Raw genomic sequence first — 17,401 nt, forward strand, 5'->3', positions numbered from 1 at the left:
ATCAAGGGAAGAGAGGTCTGTTTCTTCTTAGCACAGCCGAGACCCACATTCTAGTCACTTCCAGGCAGCTCTGACAGCATCCGGCATTCATTCTCCTGGCACTGTGATTTTCCACTGGGAGACACTAGCCTACTCATCAATACCAGTTTCTTAGCAGCGGAAAAAATGTTGAGCTTTATCTTGAGGAAAGCCATTTCTCACCCAGCCTCGAATAAAGAACCGATCTTTCGCCGACTACCTTGACGACGTTAATTAGCCTACGTCACCAGGAGGGAGCCTATTATCAGTAGCCTACAGTATAAAAGTCATGGTGATAAAAAGCCGATGACCACACCTGGCATGCTCCGAGTACAGCTCTGGACGTATACTACTGTGAAGGCCTGTGCTTTTTTTGTGTTTTGTTTGTTTTTTGTGAAGGCCTGTGCTTGAAAGCTACACCAACCCAGTAGAATTGTCTTTGCGTTAAACCTTTCTGACATATCCAATGCGATCTTAAAGTCAAGGCTTTTGATCAAAGAAGGAAACACCAATACAAGAACAGGCAAAATGTGCTTTTTTAATCCACAATATAGGCTACTGTAGGCTAACTGGCATTACAAACTAATGTACAATATGTAAACAGCTGAATAGGAACTACAAATGCTACAATAGCATAAATGTTCTTACATTTCAGAGTGCAATGCAAATATTCAAATGAAATAAAAAATCTATAATACAAAAATTAAAATGTCAGTTAATACAATCTGACCTAAACACCTTAAAGGATAATTTTGGCTACATTTGGCTTATAAAATTTACATAAATTAGAAATAAGCCTGTTAGTCTGTCGTCCCCTCTTCAAACAGAAGCACTCATGGGCAGACACCCACACACGCAGATAAATAGTGCGCGCACACACCCACAGTCTCAGTGACCTGAAATAAAAAGTCAGATAAACTCTTTTGACCCAATTACTGTACAACAGTTTAATAGCCTGGACTGGTTTGGGCCTGTATTGATACTGTAGTTCCTCAGCTCCGAACCCCAAAAATATATCAACTCATAACATGAACATATATATAAACCATATATACCGTATAAACCAAAAAATATGCTATAGTTCTTAAACTTATTCTAAAATGAACACATTAAAATCAGACTGTACACCATTGTCATTGTGATGGAATTTGTCCTAAATAAAGGCGACTGCTGTGATATCTTTCTAAGCACTATACAAAACCAAAGCAATGTCGAGACATCTCATACTAAACTGGTGTCAAGTAAATACATGCATTGACTGTTCAAATATACAGTAGCCTAAGTAAATAGAATGCTACACTGCTATAGCACGCATGATTTCACACACTGTGCAACAGTATGAGTTCACATAACATATTTGGAATTGCTCTACATCAAAGAAAGTCCTTTTGGTATAAAGAAAAGAAAGTGTCACTCATGTATCAGAGTAGAATAAAAAGGCATTTTATGGCACCTTGGCTGCTTCAAGTCAAGTGCAATGTATAACGTGAGTAGATATGCTAAGCATTTTGGGTAAAGGGATTCATTGCATGATAGGACTGAGGTTGAACTGCTACAAAGGAGGCTATTTGGTAGACAGCATAGCTTGCTACATCTGTCGAAACTCATTCCACTGGCTCTATAGTTGACCGTTGAAAGACAATGAGAAATCACTAATAATGAAATAATCATACTGAAATATTATTTCAGTAATTTCATGAGTTTCAGTAATATGGGTAGTTTAGCAATCTTAACTTGTACTGCAGCTATGGTCTTTTCCCCATGGGGTGGCTGAGAGGGAAGAATCTCACCCTCTGCATTTGTGTGTAGATAATAGGCAATACATCATCCTCAACCATGAAGACATGCAACCTGTAGGTTAACCCACAGCTTTTATTTGACAGTAACTTTACAGCAATTCTTTAAAGGGTAACTTACAAAAGATCCCTGGTGTGATGGGAATCAGAGGTTTACCAAAAACAAAGACGCCAAACTCTTTTTCCTCTGCTTTCACCCTCAATACTGTGTTCTGTAAATTCCCAAATATTATGTAGATTACAATACAAAAGTCTAATCCGCATGAACCTGCTGAAGGTTCCTCTTCCCCGTTCCTCTGGCGATGGCCAAGGCAGTTCTGAATATAACCCCTCTGTTTGCAGGAAGAAGAAAAAGCGCCAAGACGGCTGTACAAGAAAAATAACCAACAACCTTGAACCCCACACATCAAGACAGAGCCACAAGCAGTGATCACGCGCTGACGAGTCGTCATCCGGACCATGGAGAGTCCCACTGCGCCCGGGTCCTCTCTCAGCCAGTCCTCCAACACAGAACCGCTCGGTGTTCTCTCAACCCGTCTACATGCCTGGACCCAAACTGCCTGGACCCAAACTTACCGTCCTAGTCCAGTCATATCACCAGAGCTGCTCCGCGCCGGCAGCTGTTCCTTTAAGAGTTTGCTGGACTGTACAGCATTAAAACACCTTGACCGGTGGACTGGAGGACGTAGTCCACCCTCCTCCACCGGACCCACGGGCACCCCCGGTGAGCTTGGCATGAGCGCGTGGACTATGCCAGGCCTGCGGGGGTTAGGTGGGCAGGGGGTCGTCGTCCCCTTTGCTACATTTGCACTTGCAGCACAGGACGAAGGGCGTGGCCAGGAGGAGGAAGGGCGAGGCCACCAGCAGGAGCAGGCCGAACCCGGCGAAGATCCCCACCACCTGGAGGGAGGGAGAGGGAGAGGGAGAGGGAGAGGGAGAGGGAGAGGGAGAGGGAGAGGGAGAGGGAGAGGGAGAGGGAGAAAGAGAGAAGGAGGGAGAGAGGGAGAGAGAGAGGGAGGGACGTTTAATAAATGTACTGTATGCTTTCCCAAAATACTGATTAATTAGAGCGCCGCTTATTTTCACTCAGGCACCAGAGATCAAGCGATACGCAGCAATACATCACAATAGTGGTGACTTTGATGTATTTGCATCAGTGACTTTGATATATTTGCATCAGACGCCTGGGTGGTGAACCTGCAGTGCTCCACTAGGGGGCAGTAGACACCCAGACATTTCTCCGGTATGCTGACAACAAGCCTGACCCAACATGCTTGATCTGTGTGGTGTTGTTTTTTTCCACTGACCTTTACAGGGAATGCATGACTAAAGCCTCAGTCTTCGTTACAGCTTAACACAGTCTCAACCTGGCATTAGAATGTGAGGGATGATAGTGCTGCTGAGTGGTGCTGTGTTCAGTAGACGTGAAGCGAACCAGCCTATATTTCATTTATACGGATCTCAGAAAAAATATTTTAAAAATGATTCTTTTCCAGGCTTTGAGAAAGGGCTTTGAGAACACCGTCACGGGATCTACTCTTGAATGATATATGTTCTCCAATCCAGCATGCTGACATGCTTTTTCTCTTGTCATTTTAGACCTCCGTCACCCGTACCTGTGTCCTGTGCCAGATGACCGATGCCCTGGAGTGGCCCAGCTTGTTCCTGCACGGCCCTTTGTCATAGTGGATGAGGAGGAAGTCGTCCTGGGGGAGGGAGCACAGCGGGTTCGGGGGGGTTAAAACCAGCGAAAACATTGAAGCGTACTGTCGGTCAAATGCAATGATTTCAACACGCTGGTTCCGGTTGTGTCATTAACCGAAAAGGAAGTGTGTCAAGCCTTGGGTCAGTGTGTGATGACAGCCAGCCGGTCTCACATCCAGGGACTCCAGGCAGTGCCAGCAGAAGGTCTGGGTCTAACAGTTAGAGTTAGTTCTACTCACATCCAGGGACTCCAAGCAGTGCCATCAGAAGGGTTAGGGGTTATGCTGTGTTCCTTTTGTACTGGAAACGTCGGGACTCCCAAGATCGACGTCAAAGTAGTCATCAAATACGTCACCTGAACTTTTATGCCATCTTACTCGGGGTAAAAAATCAATCCCGAATTCATCAGCGTCAGCTGCTGACGTCAATCAAGATGGATACGGATCAACAATAAGTGAAGAAAGCTCTAATAATACTGTTTATAAGCGCTTGTGTCTCATTTGTGTCTCATTAAATCAGTCGTACACACAGTACTGTCCAACATCCATCAGTGGACAAAGTTGCTACGAAGTTCGTATGCGCAAAATAGCATAGTTCGTTGTCGACTCGTATTGCTAACAATGGCTAGCTTGGCTAGAAGTACAAAGATGGGATGAAAGTGCGTTTTTCGCGTTTTGTTTCTGTAACAGTCTACCGGGATATGATGTCATCCCGGGCGCCAGATCCGGAGCTCCGATACAAAAGGAACCATCATCAGTGTTACTCAGAAGGTCTAGGTCTAAGGGTTAGGGTTAGTTACTCAGAAGGTCTGGGTCTAAGGGTTAGGGTTAGTTACTCAGAAGGTCTGGGTCTAAGGGTCAGGGTTAGTTACTCAGAAGGTCTGGGTCTAAGGGTCAGGGTTAGTTACTCAGAAGGTCTGGGTCTAAGGGTTAGGGTTAGTTACTCAGAAGGACTGGGTCTAAGGGTCAGGGTTAGTTACTCAGAAGGTCTGGGTCTAAGGGTCAGGGTTAGTTACTCACGTCCAGCGACTCCAGGCAGTACCAGCAGAAGGCGTGCTTGCAGTTCTTGCACATCATCTGGGCGCAGCCCTCGTCCCTCTCGATGTAGACCTTACACTTGGGACAGCGCTTGATGGGCGCGTCGTCGTCGTCGCTCTTGTTGACGGAACTGGAAGGGGAGGAGACAGTGGAAGGGGAGGAGCCAGTGAATGAGGGAGGGGCCAGGGGTCTCTGGGAGTGGGAACAGAGAGAAATACTGACAACAAGTAACAGTAGAGGTACAATAATCACTCTTCCTACACCCCTGTGTCAGTATTAGAGGTACAGTAATCACTCTTCCTACACACGTGTGTTAATATTAGAGGTACAGTAATCACTCTTCCTACACACGTGTGTTGTGTTGCCGCCCATTGCACGTGTGCCGTGTGTTACTGCATGATGAAAAAAACTACTCTAAATAATTAATGTGGTGATGTGTATGTGTGTACATTATACCTGCTCTACCTCAGTGGTAATGGTGTAACAGTGTTAGTGTAACCTTGCTACAATGTATGTGTGGGTGCAGGTGTACGGTGTACTGTGTGTGTGTGTGTGTGTGTGTGTGTGGGTGGGTGTGGTACCTGTTCTCCCCTGGCAGGAAGGTGGTGATGGGCATGTTCTCCTGGCAGGCCTGTCCCCGGTGCCAGCTGGCCCGGCAGGCGGAGCAGAACTCCAGCCGGCAGACGGCGCAGCGGACCGACTGGGGCAGCGGCGCCTCCGCCTCCGTCAGCTGGCACACGGCCTGGCACGTGGAGGACGGGCACCAGGTCCGGCACGGGTCCAGCAGCACCTCTGCAGAAAGCACGGGAACAGGAGTTGCCCCTGGGGCCGCGGTGTGCGTGTGTTTGTGTGTGTGTGCTTGTGTACATCCACTGGTAGAACGTAGCCTACTGTGCATCCGTCATAGTGCAGTCGGACCCGTGGTGCTGCAGGATGCTGAGCAGAACCTCTGAGCTACATTAGCTTCTTATCTTTGGCTTTCTTCAGCGTGTTTGGGATTTATGTCAGTGGAATTAGCGAATATTCATCCGGTATTATTCATGAGCCAGATGTCTTGGGCTTCGTTTTGCGACGTTGCCAATTAAATTTGACACAAATCCAATTAATGAAAATTTGATTAAGATGGAGAAAGCGCTCCCAGAGCTCTCCTCACAGTCTATTTTGAGCGGCGGTTTAAGATTGTGAATAAGCAACATTGTGCTGCGGTAGAATCTATTGGTGTAGTAGCCACACACAGCATGTGGGAGCGAGTGGGCCATGTGGGAGCGAGTGGGGCAGGTCAGTGGGGCAGTGGCCAGCATCACGGTCGTGGGTGTTGTTCACGGTCAAGTCCACTCACCTCTTTCAAACTGGAGCCTCTTGTACCTCTGCATGCTCTCTACTGCCACCATGCACTCAATCTGGTCAAAAGACAGAGACACGGAGGTCCACAGTCAGACATGTCCCAGGTTAGAGGACGCACAGCGGACAGGCACCGCAGATCTGGTCCACAGGAACGATAGTGGACAAAACACAAGAGCATTACCTCATTCTCCTGCAGGTGCCCCTGTTTTGGACAGGCAGAGTCCGGACAGCTAATGGCTGACTCAAGGCCCTCTTTGATGAGAAGCTCCACGTACTGCTTCAGGCACTGCGAGGGGAGGAAATGGATTAACAACACAGTGTGAAATGGCGGACTTCTCATAGTAGGTCTCCGCTTCTCGGCTGTGGGTCTGACTATGTGACATAATGCCCAAATCCCCAGAAGCCAGTTATTACCTCATTTAACCATTAAGCAAACCACTACCCTTCCTTCTCCTCCTCCCGGTGATGTCACCGGGTGGTCAGCCTACTTCTCTCTGAGGGCGCTTACATCACGCAGGATGCCATGTCTCACTGCTGCTTCTGGTAACACTATAGCCAGCGTCTGGATTCTCCCAGCTCTTTCCTTCTGGGAGGGGGAACAGAGGTGACCTCATCCGTTCTCCCCACAGCCAGGCGCGCTCGTCCTCTCTGGGCCGGGAGTGGGGGGACAGCGTGCCTTGTTCTCCGACAGCACCGCCGCCCCGCCCCGCCGCTCGCTGGCATCAGATCCAGAACACACTGCTGTTGAGGAATGGAGGAACGGATCGGTGTTGACCCGGCTAGAGAACGAGCCCGCGACCTGACTACAGAGTAACGCTCCGTTCATCTGCGGGGGAGTTGTTGTTTATTGTTTATTCCCCACCCGGAGCTGACTAGCACCAAGATCCAAGCACGGGTCATTGGACATTGACCATCCCTTTAGGGACGCTCCCCCCTGACTAGTAGTGTGTGTGTGTGTGTGTGTGCTGACCAGGGTGCAGAAGACACATTGGCACTGGCTGATGGTGGTCATCTGCTCCAGAGGGAACTCTCCGAGGCACAGCTTGCAGGACATGAGGGGGTCCAGCGCCAGGTCCCAGGTGGGCCGGTACCGCGACGACGACGATGTCATGACCTCGGCCACGGGTGACCTGGGAACACACGGAGAGGTTGGCGGGTCAGGTACCACGATCAGGTAGGTATTTAAGCAGACACACAAATTGAATATTGTTCCCGTGAACCTTAACCACGTTTCATTCTGCGCAAAACCCTTTTCCAGTCCATGTCACTGAAAGGTTCGGATGATGCCAGGAAATGATTATTCACTAGTCTGAGATGAATCCAGAAACCAGTTTGCTGAAGAAGAATAGCCTGCTCTGTAATTCTGTAATGACTGTTTGGTGTCTGTCTTGCAACTTGCAAACTGTTATGCAGTCTGAGTCACACAGACACCTGCTGTCAACATCAGTTGCCGCTGGGTTTTTTCCAAGTGCAGACTAGTAGCAGCTTTCTATGAGGCTTTTTCTCTCTCTCTCCCCAGCTCCCTTCTCAAGTGTTTACAGTGACCTGCTCTGCTCTTATATGCACAGCCTGTCAATAGCCTGTCTTCGGGCTGCTAGGCAACGGGGCTGAGACCCAATCGCGCCCCCCCCCCCGTTCAGACTAGTGGAGGGATGGGAATGGACTGGGCTCAGCCACAAGGGGCTCGACGCACAGAGAGGGCGAGGCTAGAGTGAAACTCGGGCAAATTGGGCCAAGTTCCATCTCCATGTGGTGGTGGGGTCCAACGGGGAGACTGAGATGGGAAGAGGAGAAAGCTTCGGTCACTCGGAAAGGACATCCCAACGCGGAGTTTGCCCACTTGGCTCTGAGATGACTCATGGCGAATGAATGGCATTGTGTGTGTGCGTCAGCCACAGAGACTGTGCCAGGGACAGGTGGACAATGTCCGTTTGTTCAGTGCCTGCAATCAGAGTCCAGTATTACAGTAGATAGGGGGTACTACAGGGGGACCCCATGAGTTGTGGTGTTTGTGTGTGTGTGTGTGTGTATATTGGAGAGGGCAATATAACACAGTTACATCACAGCAGGACCTGCCCCTCTCTTAAATCTAAGATTAGGGTGGAGAGAGTGAGAGTATGTGGCAGTCTCAAAAGATCACACATGAACACGCAGTTTCACAACCTCCTCTTCAAACAGAGGCAGTTAATGCAGTGTGGGATGGATTTCACTCAGACTGGTCAGTGTGTCTCATTGTGACTCTACAACTGAATAAGCCCACACAGGCCAGAGATCCAGTGTGCCCACACAGGCCAGAAATCCACTAGCTGAGATGAGCTGGATAGTGCATCATCGTCGACTGGGTTCCCATTGGAAATTTAATCATTCAAATTACTAAGTTGTACTTGATTGTTTTTGTGTATGCTTGAATGAGCCGTTCCAGGAAACTGAACCCACCAGACCTGGCATTCCAGGCAGACTCGAGCAATCATTTGAAAATATATCAAATAGTATTTTGACCCAGATCTGTCTAGCAGAGATTGAGAAAGAGAGAGGGGGAGAGAGAAAGAAAGAAAAAGAAAGAGATAGAGACACAAAGAGAGAGAGAGAGAGAGAGAGCGAGAGAGGAGAGAGAGAGAGAGAGAGAGCGAGAGAGAGAGAAGAGAGAGAGAGAGAAGAGAGAGAGAGAGAGAGAGAGAGACCTTTCAATTACAAGTAGTTAGGCCCATTCCCAGGCTTGACATCAGCTATAATTGAACAGGATATTATAAAGCACAAGGAGGGCACAGCACATTATGTTCAGCTCATTTTATTTCAAAATCAATTTATGAACATCAACATCTCTATAATTACCAGGATGGATGCGGCTGCCTGTAGAAATTAAGGCTCCTTGCTTTATTACCAAAAATACATTACGTGACTCATGTTCTTTCAAAAGCATTATTCACTTTGCAAAGGAAACAAGATTTACAAACAGGCAAAACAAGAATAACAGTGTGAGTCATGCACCAAGGCAGGATGATAATAATAATAATAATAATACATTTTATTTGTAATGCACATTTGAAATAAATCATAAAGTGCTACAGAGAAAAAAACTGACCAAAACATGAGAATAAAAACAGAGAAGCATAAAAAACAATGAAGCATAAACAGAAATCGAAAAGTTAGAAAAGGCTCTGCTAAAAAGGAATGTTTTTAATCCTTTTTAAAGGCATCAACAGTCAGTGGTGCTCTCAGGTGGTCAGGGAGAGGATTCCACAGACGAGGAGAGGAGGAGGAGAGGAGGTTATCAGGTCGCAGCCGACAGAACATTTCCATCATGATATGAAACTCAGGGAAGGCTTGAAGGCTTGAGTAGCCCACACACTCTTTTATGGAGAAAGTCATGATTACCAAGCACAGTTACAGCACCATGACTGACATCGTATCCCGAAGTTTAAATGGACGTCTCACTCCCCGCGGTTCAGTTAATAAAGACTTGCGACCATGAAAAGAGATTTGTTCCTCGAGAAGACAGACAGGAGAAGCATATATGACCCGTCTTAATTGAGCTAAAGATAGCTGGGCTGCAATTTCAGACTGTCACTTCCAATTAGACGAAGGGTCAGTCAAAGAGACCCTGCTGGCACGCTGACTCTGGGTGATAACAGGACATGCGAAAGCTAAACAGGAAGTCACTGAGGCATGCTGACCAGCCAGCTGAACCGCTCCGTTCTGCCTGCTGCCTCCCACCCCCAAAACATCTAAATATACCTACTGTACCGACCCAAATCCTTCGCCCACTTCTCAATTCTCACCCAGGGCACGGGGGATCATTGCCGAACACCTGCTCTATCCGACGTTTACCCAGATGCTAACGTTTAGCAATAGCCGCGCCTTAAAAATACTGTGGTGTAGAAGATACTTAGCTTTGTGAGACAGGCTTGATCTCACAAGGCAAGCTCACTTTTGGTTTCTCACTGCAGATCAGTCCTGACTTCCAACTATCTAGAACGATTTCCAGAGATTGCATTTGCAACCGGACCAATCAAGGACTGCGTCCTAACTGTGGGGATGCCGCCCCTGATTGGGTGCTGTGCGTGGTGTGTGGTTGATGATGTGAAATACAGGCCGTTGGCAAAATAGTAGGATAATAGGAGCCCATAGCAACGAGCTATAACATTAACGTTAGTAGAATAAACACAGCCATACTGTAAGTGCAGTTATTGCAGAAATAGACTCAATAACAACAATTACACAAGAACGAGAAAGAGAGTATGCACTAACGGACTTTCTCAGCGGAAAATAAATTTTTGCCATTCTTCTGACTGGATCTGGCAAACGTTTTGTCACGCTGATTGGCTGAAGGAGTTTGTCTGTCAAAGCGAGTACTCCCGGTCACTGAAATCGTTCAAGATATGGGTAAGTCCAGACTGATCTGTGGAGAGAAACTGAAAGTGAGCTTGCGAGATCAGGAGGTTCTCACAAGGCTAGAAGGTATTACCATTGTGAATTGTTTCTCTTTCCTATGATGTTGACGTAATGGAGGCCTTAGGGCCGCTAAGAAGTCTGGACACACAAGACGCAGAGAAAACAGACTGCTCAGGTCTAGGAAACATACAGTACTATTAATATACCATCAACAGCATTTTGTGTTCTAATGGTCTGACTTGTCTCCCTCTACCTATAAGTTAACCATTATGCCAATGAACAGGTGTGATAGGCTGACAAGACAGCATGGTGGACCACCTCCAGTCTCCTGCACCATTCATCTGGAGACCATCTTCTGCTTTGACCCTCCAAGGGCATCAGTGGAACAGAACCAATAAGAGAATACTAGGGAAAGAGCTAGCCTTCACTCAGCAGGCTAACCAGATGATTTAAATGTTTGAATCATACTGATTTGTGTAAATTGCAAGGTCTAACCTAGATGTACACAGAACTGAATGGGTGCACATCTGCCTGTGGAAAAATACTCTGTTCTCAGCACCTGTGCAAAAGAATCAATATCGCGATGCAATTCTCTCTGGTTCACATCACAGTCGATCACTGTCAAACACACCTCCCCTGTGGTTCTAATCGAACTGACCGGACTGGATCAACAGGGCATCTTTGCTTTCAGTCCGCCGCCCCACAATGTAGCTGTAATTACATAATCTAAAGGCTTACATAAGGGTCTTTCTTATAATCAATCTAGGTTAACACTCATTCACCACCACCATGTGCCATAATGAATGCTTGTGTGTGTGTGCATTGCGAACTTGCCTTGTTCTTGCACTACTTATCGTCATGCCATCGACACACCAATGCAAATTCCTCATAGCATTCCACTACATTCCTGGTCCTAATTCCTACATCGCTAAATAAAGATCTGAATCTGAATGTGTCATGTTGTGATGGATCCATTTGACCTGCAGATGTCTACTAAGGGTTGGTATATTTAAGCAATAAACCACGAGAGGCCGTGTGTTATAGTGATTTTATAACAGCTAGAGGGCGTTGTTAGGCACGACGCAAAGCAAAACGAAGCATCATTCCCTCAATTCCGCGGAGCAAAATAGTTCCCCTAACAAATGGGTTGCCAAGCAACAACTACAATGCATTGGATCAAATGGGAAGCGCATTAATACTGAAAATGGAATGATATGCGGTTCCAGGTGTGTGTTACAAAGTATTTTAACACGGCTTCCAGCCAATCAGAATCAAGAACAAGAACTAACCGTTGTATAAGAAAATTTTTTTCCTTTTAAGCTTTCAAAGAGGGAATGAGACCAAATTGATGAACAACAATCTCTAGAAATTGTTGCATGCTAAAAGGGCATGCGCGCTTGCTGCGACTAGCCCTGGCCCCTGAGCTCAGTGAGGGGGAGATCTCCATGCCTTCTCACAGCCCATGGAGAGACGTGTTCATTGATAAGCCCCCAGCAAGAGTTGACAGCGATGACGGTAGGCCTGCGATTCTCTGGTCTGCCAGAAACGGGAAATGTAGGTCTAGTCAATTAAAGTCAGGTTACATCACAGATCGTGACGAGCGCACCCAGGCGTCAGAGGAGGCGGAGAGAAATCCACTTTGCTTGACCGGAGATCTACTGAGGGGAGGGAGAGAGCAGAAATGGGTCCTTCTACAGGGAGGCACTGAGACCATTACCGCATAATGAGATGATCTCCGATCTACAGTAGCCTGAGACACGGGCAGCTGGCCAGGGAAGGAACACTTGGGCAGAGAGAAAGAGAGGAAGAAAAAAAAGAAAGAATGGCGAGTGAACGATGTCACAAATGAGTGTAGAGAGCAGTCTCCTAATTAGCCAGAGAGCCCAGGGACCATTATCAGAGGAGAAGAGAAGAGGAGGAGGAGGAGAAAGAGAACAGAGCAATGGCCTCTGATTGCCAGAGCCTGAGCTGACCTACAGTAGACAGATCTGGCAAGTGTTCCAGCTCCCCGGAGAGAGGAGGAGTCAGTCAGTCAGTCAGAGGGGGAGGGAGCTCCCCAAGGCAGAACCTCTGTTGATAACACAAACCTCTGGGAACCCGTTCAAGGATGTCTAGGGGACCAGGGCCTGGCGCAATCGCTGCCCCCCGGAGAATATTCCAGGAGACTGCGGGAGCTCGGTTCCTGTGGAGTGCAGATATGCAGTGAATACAGCCCAGATAACGCTGGGTAGTCACACTGCTGCTGAACCTGACATTTAGATTTTCCCCTCTTGGGTTTTATGGCAGGTGAACGTGGTATTTTTTTTTAAACCACCTCCACTCCTCTGCAGCAATGAATCACAGCTAAAACCCAGTGAGGAGAGAGAATCCTGCCCTCCTCCTCAACTCAAGTGAAAAGATCACCCAAAGTTCGAAGTAAGAAAGTTCGTATACAGTAAACGCAGAACCTCGGAGGTCGTTTTATTGGCCACACGGCAATTACACGCTAAAACACACGGAAGTGAGCGGTGACACGGAACATGCAACACGCAGACATGCATTCCAGCGGTTTCCGGTGGAATTTGTCCTCCGCATTTCTCCCACCCAAGCTGTCCTCCTCCATGAGCAGCCAGGAGCAGTGGGCGGCCTCGTCAGTGGCGCCAGGGGACCGAGTCCAAGTGTTCAGTCCAGGTCCTGGTCATGGACAGGACTGAAGAGCATCTGTTCTTCTGCATGGTTTTTGTATCCAGTTCTTGGGAGGAAACCTTTGCGAACAGGTGGAGAACATGCAAACTCCACACCGAGAACATCCCCAGCGCCGACATCATCCCAAGCAGGATTTGAACCCAGGACCCTCTTGCTGTGAGGCGACAATGCTGTCTACTGTGCGCCACCATATCGTGCGTTAAGGTTCGTACAGTACAAGACACCCTCGTCACCGCTTATCTGTGGTGATTTCGCCCTAGAAGAGAGGTGAGAGGCCCTGCGGCAAACGGCCCAAACTAAACGAGGTAGCCGTTCGCCCGTGTCTGCAGCAGCCCCAACGCCAAGAGACAGAACGTCGGTTGAGTGGAATTATACTGGCATTGTGTAATACAGTCCAGAGCAGCTCCTCACTAGTCTGGACTCGGCCTCTGGGAGGAGACTGAATTGCTTACATCACCTACCCTTCACCGGGTGCCAGCAACACGGCGCCATCTGCTCCGATGCCCCCAGCAGGACGCCGCGCACAACTGCACCCCAGGGGGAGAGGCCGACCGAGAGGGAGTGAGAGATGTAGGAGTCGGGAGTCAGGGAAGGGGAGACAGAAATGGAAGCAAACAGGAACATGAAAGAGGGAGTGAAAGGAAGGAATGGTCCAGAAGGGAAGTTAGCAGAAAAAAAGAGAATGCAAATGGAGGAGAAAGGCAGCAGTATGACTGTGTGTGTGTATCATTTGGATAGTGGCAAGAGTTATCGGGGTTTATATAGGGACAGAGAGGACAGGAGAGGCAGCGTTCAGTTGTGCGGAGACAACAGGCAGTTAACTCCCTCTGTGGTTGCTCGGCTTATATCACACATTCCGAAGCGAAAACCTCCTACTCATTGAAAAATGTCTTCCCCACGCCAGTGCCGTGGATAATGAAGCGATTATAGCTGGCTAAAGGAGGGGGAGAAGGAGAAAAGGGTGGATTCATTCTTTCCTCCCCACAGATTCTTGCCCCCTTTGGCCAACAGAGAGAGCAAAACCTCCGGCACTGGGAGCCAAGCAAAGGAAGTGACTGCAGTCCACGGAAACGGCGGTGTTTCCTGTCGCTGGCACGAGTGCGTGTGGCACCCTCCGGACTGAAGGCCCATTCAGTCTGGCAGGATATGCTGGCCTACAGGGCGGAGCAGGCAGCCAGGGAATAACAAACTTTAACAGAGAGAGAGGGAGAGAGAGAGAGAGAGAGAGAGAGAGAGAGAGAGAGAGAGAGTTTATAGAGGTTAGAAGGCAGGCAAGGAAGGGAGATGGGACAATATTTCATCTCCAATTCAAAGATCAAGAGCGCCCCCAATACGCCACAGGCATTTTCAGTGGGGTGAGGTCCAGGCAGGCATTCATCTGACTGTCAGATGAATCAGATTGACACTGATCCACTGAGCTGCTCACAAACACTTAACCAGATTAGAATAGTGGGGATCAAGGGATTTATGATCAGTCATAATCTGCGCCGATTTATGCTTTTTGTTTTGTGTTTCACAGAGCCTAATCAAATCTGAATGAATGGATGGATGGATTGATGGATGAAGGGTGGTTTTGTTATGTTGACCCAGGGTTAGGCCGTCTCAGCAATAGCAATGCCCGCAATCTGCTTTTGATGACAACCAAGAAAGTCCAGGCCATAGTGTACTGGAGAATAATTTGGTCCACACATCCCAGTTTTGGAAGTAAAAAAAAAGAAAAAAAAAGTACTGTGATGTCAATTTTTTTCACCGTGGAAGAGGAATGAAGAGAACTTTAAAACACAGCCATGTGTAAATGGAAAGCTGAGCAGTCTAACCCTCCGCTGTTGATCCATGAAGCGACAGTCCTGTCACACGTCAGCGTCTGAAGGCGCCAGAGAGCTGAAGTGAGTCATGACTTCACCAGTTCGACTATTTCAGGAGTCACAAGCACCTTTAAGCATCTTAAACCACTGACAACGGTAACACTTCACATAGAGAGGTCTAGTCGAGCATGACACTGCTGCATTCCATCCTCGGGTCACGCTTAAATAATCTGAGGAAATATGAGTGTGGAAGAAAAATGGAGTTTTGCCTTAAACAGAACATTGCGACACTTACCCCTGAACCACCATCACAGCACTGGATTGGAGACAATAGAAAAATCCATCATACTTTTTGACCACAGAGACGAGGTACAACTCCCAATAAAGCAAACCGTAATATGGTACAGGAGCTACGTGTTTCTAGCCAACAACATCAAAACTGTACCACCTCCAGCATAAAGAGCCAACAGCTTTACTGACCGAGACTGCACTGGGCCACTTATCCACCTGTCGTCAGAGAGGGACGTCCCCACAGACTGGGTTTTGCCTGTGAGTATGCATGTCTGCGTGTGTGTGTGGGGGGGGGGGGGGGGGGGACTGGGAGCTGGGCTGGCAGGCACAGCGTGTTCCAGATTCAGGGAGGCCTGTCTCACCCATGAAAGACACATTCTTCAGGCCTTTTCACTCTCTGATCCAGCTGCATTGCCGACTGCTGCACTGTCCAGAATGTCTGTCTGTCTGTCTGTCTGTCTGCCTGTGGACATGAGTGTGTTGGTTGGTGGAGAGATAAAGATTCAGAGAGAGGCCTTCTGCAGAGTATAAACACCATAGTAATTTAATACTGTAACTCAGACCTTTATACAGAGCTATTTACAGTACAGTGAGTGTACATTCTTTCAGTGTGCCCTGATGGCTGCTATACTGTACCCACTACACCACAAATACCGCTGAATCACCATCTGCAAAGTAGCATACCCAGTAAAAGGAGAGGAATGGAGAAATGTACGACGGGGTTGCGCAAATAGTGGAGTGTTTGCAATCTGAGTTGACAGCACTGCTCATGAAACGACAACAATCCCTCTTCAAAGCTGTGTCCGTTTTACAAATCCACTACGCCGTCGGACTGGACAGAAGAGGCCTTGCTGCATCTCCCTGTCCCTCCATTTTACTTTAGCTGTCTGGGCACTCGAAGACGGTCGATTAAATGTTGTAGATTTATCAGGCATCAACATAGGAAACTATGGGCCAAGTGTTTACCCACCAACGGTGTGCCAATGGGGGCAATGAACTCACTGCACAAGGGTTGGTGAGGAATGACGACCTCGATATGTGATAATAAATTAGGTCTAGACAAATACCCCGTAGTAGATTTGAATAGGCCTAATATTGTTTACATACTGTCATGCATTTCAACCACAGCCCAACCCTATGGGCCTATCCCACACATTTTTTTTCTGTTGTGAAGCATCGCATGCAGACTCGGGCTCTGCATGAACAGGCTATTCACCCAATAATCAAGCAACCATAACGGATCTTCTGTCAGCACATCCGTGTATAAACATAACCATCAGTTAATAACCATGTTGTTGAAGAACAACACGTCACTCCTAAATAGGTGGGATGGAGGAGTCCATCAGCCCCCCCAGATTATCTGATTAGGATTAGATAAAGAGCCATGGTGGGAACTGACAAAATGTTACGTGTAGCCTACCTTCACAAATATCACTGTCGTTTACAATAGCCTCATTACTGTGGGAATAACTTCCATACTGAGGTATGGAAAGAAAAAATAGGCTAGCACAAAAACATGTCTGTAGCTAGATGTCAATACTGGGTCTGGCCACACTAGGCTACATCACACTGGGTAGGCTAGACTCGCTAACTATAAACATTCGCTGCAGTACGAAAAAAACATGCAACGTTGTATGGTATTTCAAATGGCATAGGCTATACTTTCACCACCATGCATGTTTTAAAGCTTACCTTGGACTCAGACTATCGCTTGCTAGTTGTCTTGAGGAACATGAGCCTTCGGTTTTCCAGTATGCTCCTCTCTTGTCGTTGCTGTTTTTATAAGAAGGTATTCAACCTGGTATCTGGACAGACATCAGTCTCTCCCTCTCCTTGGAAAATGGAATGCACGCAGAGGTTCCTATGCTGGTTATCAAAATCAGCTGTGTTTAGTGTGACTCGCTGGAAAGACGCCATTTACGTACTTACAGAGCCGAGAAGCTCAAGAGATGGGATGCGGCCGTTCTGCTATTCTGAGATCAACTCTGTCCCGAGCGCCTCCTAGTGGACTGTTGTTATCATTAACCAGAAGGAAAAGAGTCGAGCCAGTAGATAAATCGATTAGTATAACAAGACTGCCATCTGCAGGTTGGTGTTGAACATTAATCAAATAACTACTAGGCTACTATTAAAGGAGTAGTTCAGAATTGTAGTAATAATAATAATAATAATAACAACAATAATAATAATAGCCTAATAATAATACATCAAATTTGTTAAGCGCATTTCTAGAACCCAAAGCGCTGTACTATAGAGGATGGTAAAGTAAACACACAAGTCACAAGACCGGGGTAGCATCCACTACTACCACACAGTCAATCCACACTAC

The 17,401-nt window shown here is 47.4% G+C and overlaps 1 protein-coding gene across 1 annotated transcript; it reads right to left on the reverse strand.

Moving 5' to 3' along the window:
• Window positions 1-588: 588 nt before the first annotated feature.
• rnf144ab (ring finger protein 144ab) lies at window positions 589-16,983 on the reverse strand. The gene is made up of 8 exons (XM_084439507.1): window positions 16,765-16,983; window positions 6,870-7,029; window positions 6,081-6,185; window positions 5,895-5,955; window positions 5,137-5,347; window positions 4,538-4,685; window positions 3,431-3,520; window positions 589-2,714 (listed from the first exon to the last, which is right to left on the reverse strand). Exons 2-8 carry the CDS (start codon window positions 7,008-7,010, stop codon window positions 2,583-2,585), a joined length of 888 nt encoding a protein of 295 aa, XP_084295633.1. The 5' UTR covers window positions 7,011-7,029; window positions 16,765-16,983; the 3' UTR covers window positions 589-2,582.
• Between the last annotated feature and the right edge of the window lie 418 nt (window positions 16,984-17,401).

This window comes from Borostomias antarcticus (genome assembly GCF_949987555.1).
Source record: "Borostomias antarcticus genome assembly, chromosome: 6".
Classification (NCBI taxonomy): domain Eukaryota; kingdom Metazoa; phylum Chordata; class Actinopteri; order Stomiiformes; family Stomiidae; genus Borostomias; species Borostomias antarcticus.